The sequence below is a fragment of the Chenopodium quinoa genome, unplaced genomic scaffold, assembly GCF_001683475.1.
Source record: "Chenopodium quinoa cultivar QQ74 unplaced genomic scaffold, ASM168347v1, whole genome shotgun sequence".
Taxonomy (NCBI): Eukaryota; Viridiplantae; Streptophyta; class Magnoliopsida; order Caryophyllales; family Amaranthaceae; genus Chenopodium; species Chenopodium quinoa.
Window position 1 is genome coordinate 18116401 of NW_018742204.1, and position 6406 is coordinate 18122806.

The window sequence follows — 6406 nt, forward strand, 5'->3', positions numbered from 1 at the left end:
GCAAAATTTGAGGAGATATTGGAGAAAGTACTCCCTCCGTCCTTGATTGATAGTCACTTTTGCTAAAAAAAAATTACGGGAATTAAGGAATACATTGAAAAAGTAAATTTACATTGGGTATGCAAAAAAATAGAGAGAGAAAGTAATTAAAGTACATGGAAAAGTAAAATATACATGAGAATTTTAAATTTGCACAAATATATTTGCAAATGTTAAAGAATTTTGGTAAAAAAATATAATATTAATGGTACTTGAAAAAAACAAATGCGACTAACATTTTGAGTCACCCAAAAATGGCAAAAGTGACTATCAATCGGGGACGGAGGGAGTAATAGAACATGGAGTTAGTGGGGTAGGGGGAAGAATAAAAAATTGTAATAAAAACAAAAGTAGTTGAGAGAATTGGAGGAGAGAGAATATGAAATAAAAAAATACTTCGTATATGATTCATGATGGGTACACTAGGTGAGAGAAATAAATTAAATATTATAAAAGATTTCTAAAAAAGTATATGAACCAATTATTTAAAAATGGCTCAAAAAGAAAAGTGAAGTATTTAAAAAAGGAGGAAGTACATATTTAAAGGCAATTGTGTTGTATGTGATACGAAAAAGGATTATTTAGAAACAACTACATTTAATACTCTAACCCGTCATTTTAAAATCTAAAATTTGAAACACTTAATAATTTATGATAACCAATTAACCAGTTTACACGTTATACTTTCCTTTTAAAATTATAAATACCTTTTGTCCAGCATAGTGTCACAGATATGATTCTTAATAATCCACGAGAATCAACCAACTATAGGCTACTTTTATTTTTATTGTTTAAAGAGCCAAAAAGAATGGGTGTGAGGAACAATTTTAAAATCTACTGAAATTGCAAAGGAAGCTCTAATCACTTGAATTATCCCCCACTCTTAAACAATTGAGATACTCTTGTTAGTATAACATAAACAACAATAATAATGTTGTCCCTTGGTATTACCATCGTTGTATTTCTCATTGGCCTAATGGTTTCTTGGAGATCACTTATTCAACTACTTAAACAAAAAATTACCATTATGCCCTCATCAAAATCATTGAATACACCAAAATTACCTCCTAGCCCACCAAAATTACCCATCATAGGACATCTTCACTTAGTAGGGAGCCTCCCTCATCGTAGCTTCCAAAACTTAGCCAAAAAATACGGGCCTATCATGCATTTAAAGCTTGGCTCCATGGACGTCATTGTGATCTCCTCGCCACAAATGGCGGAGCGCCTTCTTAGGAATCACGATGTACTTTGTGCAAAGAGGCCTATGTCCGAGGTTTCTCATGACCTTTCATATAATTGTAAGGGAATTATTTTCACACCATATAGTTCATATTGGAAAAATGCGAGAAAATTATGTGTCATGGAGCTTATGAGTGCTTCAAAAATTAAGTCATTCGCATGGTTGAGGGAGGAGGAATTAGGTAAACTAATGACTTCATTGAAGGCTGCTTCGGCAGCTGATCAAGCCGTAGATATTGGCGCTAGTGTTGGTGGTGTCCTTGAGGAGTTGATATATAGAATGTTGTATGGAGCTCCCAAGAATGATTTGGCGCTTAGAGCTACTGTCCTTGAGGCTTTGAGACTCTCAGGAACCCTAAATATTGCTGACTTTTTGCCTTTCCTTGCATCATTTGATCCTCAGGTTTGTTTCAAGCATTGTCTTTTTTTTTTTGGGTGTTTCATATCTGGTTCATTCTTTACGGTAATCCGAATTCGAGAATTAGTTCTTGGTAGTTAGGTTCATGTCCCCTCCAGCCCTCCTATTGTTGTTGTAGTGGATCGAATACTAAATGCAATCAATGTTTTGCTTGTTAACCAAAAATATATACATGTAGTCTCTAAACTAAGAATTGGTTAAATTTTATACACCTCATATTTTTCAAACTAGAGTTAACTAATTATTAGATCAAAATCATACATCTATCAAAATCATACATCTACAATAAAAATCAAAACTAAAAATGCATACAATATAAGATCAAATAATATAATTCTACATACTATGAGAACATGACAATTGCTTGTTATATTGAAATCTTACACGTTTGGAAACCTCTCTTACCATGTATAACTGTTTAATGGTAGCTTCTTCCTATGTGAGAAGGTTTATCGATTTATGTTAGGTTAGTATAACTTTTTTTTTTTGAGCAACAGGTTAGTATAACTTGATTGAATTAAATTAATTATTGACTAGAAATTGACATATCTCATGACACTGAACAAATCTTACACTTAATATTTAAAAACACAAACCACAAACCACAAAATACTCATATGTATGTCACATTTCACAATAAATCACTCATTTGCAACACATTACAAGAAAACTAACTTAAGTAATAGCCCGTGTATTGAACGGGTCAAGAGGCTAGTTGTTTTCATTAAATTGAATGTCGTTAGAAAATTGAAAAATGTTTCCTCCGTTTTAATAGTAATTCATTAAGGATGAAATTACGCATTCCAACGCATATTTTATATATATGTCAAATATCTATACGGAAAATTTGTAAATTACTACCTTAAAAAGAGGACCTTTATGAATTAATACCGCTAAAAAAACGTTTTTAATTTACTACCCCTAAAATCGATTAATTCTAGTAACTACTACCTTTTTCTCTAATTAGCCTACTTAATCATTTACTGACACATTATCCGTCTAAATTGTAATTAATAGCTTTTAAACCTTAATTAATTAGATAAACCATTGCATCACCACCACACCACTATTGTTGTATTGCACCACCTCCAGCAACTCTCCGACCGTGAATCTCGTTCCCCTTTCGATCCCCCATCGCGAAAACCACCCATCCCGTTCCCCCACCACGAAATCCAATCTAATCCCTACTCATTCCCCCACTTCCATGTTTATATCATGGTGTACTCGGAAAGAACATTAGACATATTTTAAAGAACATGGGCAAAAAAAAGCACATGCTAGTGTTTCAAAAAGAACAAACTTGTGTTTAACAAAAGAACATGTTTGTGTTTGACAAGAACATGACATTACAAATAACATAAAGTCTTTACAAAAAGAACATGATAATACATTAAAGAACATGTTAATTTTCATGGTTACTCGGGTGGTTGAACATGTTTGAAAAAGAACATTATATTTGACAAAAAAGAACATGTTTGTGTTTAACAAAGATAGAGGTGATCATTGGGTGAGCCGAGCTAAGGTTAAAAAATCAGCTCACTTCTGTGGTCAGGCCAAGTTTTGGGAAGAATTTTTTGTGCCCAAACCCGCTCAAAATGGTCCGGCCGTGCGGGCTTTCGGGTCAAGTAAAAAAAAATCAACTAAAATGCATAAAAACGCATTCCCAAACCCGCCCAAAAAATTAAACTTTCGAGCGGGGTCCGACCTAATTTGGGGGCGAAAAATTCAGCCTGAAACCCATCCAAAGTCGGGCTGGGCCAGGCCGGGCTAACTTTAATCACCTCTAGCCAAAGAACATAAAGTCTTTACAAAAAGAACATGCTCTTTTACCCGGTGATGTGATTAGATTTTTTTTTTAATTTTTTAATTTTACTTTATGTACATACATTAAAGAACATATTGTATAATGTAAAGAACATATAGTTCAAACTCAAAGAACATAATAATCACACTTAAAAAACATATTATGTTCGCGTTTTTTTTATAAATATCTATAATGTTCACTTTTCCCCCATGTTCTTTTAAATTACCTAATGTTCTTTCCGGGTGCACCAACCACACATTAATAAAATTATTAGTTTAGAGTTTTATTTTCGATAAAATACCAATATTCCAGATATACAAATTGAATTACAATTTTATGCAAAATTATTAGATTATAATTCTCAAAAATTGAATAAGTTCAAAGCGTAAAACAACCATTTATAATATATACTAATCGGTTAAATTAATATACTTCACAATCTAATAGAATTTTATTACTATGTAGACTTGTCAATTAAGGTCAGGTCATGAGTTATCTCGGATTGGGTCACTTCATGTTACGAGTCAAAAAATGTTCAACCCTTGTCCAAAGTTTTGGGGTTGGGTCAACCCAACGAGTTTTGAACATTTATTTTATTTTATTTTTTTTTGAATAATTTTTTATTTTATTTAATGTATTAAATCAAAATTTTCCACCAACATTATTATTAGTTATTACATGCCTACTAGATAGCAAATTGTCACAAAATATTATCAACTCCTAACTGATTTTGTATCAATGGTATATTTTAAAATTTGACACATTAATATAAAATTTATCTTAAAATCAATAAACATCCCAGACATCATACGGGGAACAAATCTAGTATTATATTAAGTAAATCGGAAGCCACTATGTCAAGTTTTTCTTTGTCGAAATTCCATCCTAAATCAATTATCAATAGTTTAACAAACGAAAGATGTAATAAATTTCTTAATGAGCATTAAATAAATAATTAATGAATTAGAGATAGTAGAGCTTTTATATATAATGCTATTAAATCAAATCATATTTCAATTATTACCAGTATTATAATAAGTAGATGCCCATGTTTTCCATACAAGTTAAATAAATTAAATCAAGCACAGCTTGGGATATTAACTATATTCACTATTATGGAATTATCAGGGGTTGAAAAAGCGCATAAAAAAACTTATGATAATTGTGGATGATGTCTTGGAGAAAATCATAAGCAACCATGAAGATGAAGCAAAAAAGGAGCAACGAACTCACAGAGATTTGGTAGATGTTATGTTGTCATTGATGAACAACAACACCACCAAAACATCATATGGCATTAAGAGGGATGGTATAAAAGCCATTTTAATAGACCTAGTTGTGCCAGCAATTGATAGTGCTACAAACATAGTTAAGTGGGCACTAGCATATCTATTAAAGCATCCAGAGAAAATGAGGAAATTACAAAACGAGATAGAAAGTGTTGTAGGAAAAAATAGTATGGTGCAGGAGAAAGATGTGCCAAAGTTCAAATACTTGGACCTAGTTATTAAAGAAATCTTTCGCCTATATCCAATCATTTTTGCTCCACATGAAGCCATGCAAGAAATTACATTCGATGGGTATTATATTCCCAAAGGCTCACAAATTTTCCTAAATGCATGGGCAATTGGTAGAGATCCAACTATATGGTCAGATAATTATGAAGAATTTCATCCGGAAAGATTTTTGGTTAATGATGTTGATATAATTAGTGGACAAGATTTTCGCCTTGCACCCTTTGGATTTGGTCGAAGGAGGTGTCCTGGCACGCAGCTTGGTCTACTAAATGTTAAGCTAATATTGTCCACATTGGTGCATTCCTTTGATTGGCACATGCCTGATAATACTTCTTTCAACTATTTAGTCATGCAAGAGAAGTTTGGCCTTGTTATGTCCATGGCAAACAACTTGGCACTTATTCCTAAATATCGCCTCAATGTCTGAGTCTGTTTAAAGCTTTGGTACCTTTTTTTTTTTAGAAAAAAAGCTTTGGCACTTCTTATATAGTTGTTAGATATACGTAGTACATATTTATTTTTCGTGCTCAAGAGCCCTATTATAGTGTTAGATGGTATGTGTAATGCTTTGTAGTGTATAAGTACTAGTTTTATATGCATGTGATGCGTGCATTGAAATAATATTGGTTATTTTACACAACTTTTGTGTTGATTTTTTTTTTCAAATCATAGCATTTCTTTATCCCCAAATTTTAATTTATTTTGGGTTTATTTATATTTTTGTATTTGTATTTTTAGAAAATTTTATCTAAATTGTACTATTCTATTCTTTTTTTTTAATTTTTTTTTTATTATTTCCTTTTCAAAATTGCAAGGTTTTTATTCATCTATTATGACTTACCAGATAAAAAAAAAATAAAAAAAAAAAAGAATAAGTAGAAGAATTCATGTGTTTAAATATAGAAGTGAAGATAAATTAAACTGCAAGTCGATATGATTTTTAAATGTACAAAGCACTAATTTTTCATTGGTGGCATGAATTGTAATTGTATGATATATATTTGATGCATAATTGAAACTCAAATTTTAGCTAGGTAGTAAGATTGCAAGAACAGTTCTAGTTCTCTTGGTATAATATTGTAGGTTTTTTTTTTGTTGTAAAATTTTCGTATTTGTAGTTAAACGTGACTTTAGATTGATTTACAATTATCATTTGCATTGACTTGTAAATTACATTAGGAACGTTTTCACTACATCCGTTAACTTTTAGTTACAACTTTGGAAGATTTTATATCTCACAAATAATACCCCAAACTTGCAACAAAAAGTTAATGGAAGTCGTATATGTTTTTTTATTTGATATGTTATACATCTTAGGTTTGTAGGGCTTATTTAGAAATTGTAGTGATAATTATTGAAGCAAAAAGCTAGGGTAGAATCCTCTTT

The 6406-nt window shown here is 31.3% G+C and overlaps 1 protein-coding gene across 1 annotated transcript; it reads left to right on the top strand.

The window, feature by feature from the left end:
- The first annotated feature begins 753 nt into the window (after positions 1-753).
- On the top strand, positions 754-5672 carry LOC110720813 (cytochrome P450 CYP736A12-like). The gene is made up of 3 exons (XM_021899857.1): positions 754-1684; positions 4632-5479; positions 5514-5672. The coding sequence occupies exons 1-2, from the start codon at positions 971-973 to the stop codon at positions 5445-5447; spliced, it is 1530 nt and encodes a 509-aa protein (XP_021755549.1). The 5' UTR covers positions 754-970; the 3' UTR covers positions 5448-5479; positions 5514-5672.
- Positions 5673-6406: the final 734 nt, after the last annotated feature.

Bases quoted from the DNA above. Each gene is read 5' to 3' on its own strand.
- LOC110720813 (XM_021899857.1), top strand. From the start codon at position 971: ATGTTGTCCCTTGGTATTACCATCGTTGTATTTCTCATTGGCCTAATG. The intron at 1,685-4,631 runs GTTTGTTTCAAG...TGGAATTATCAG, and splicing joins TTGCATCATTTGATCCTCAG to GGGTTGAAAAAGCGCATAAA.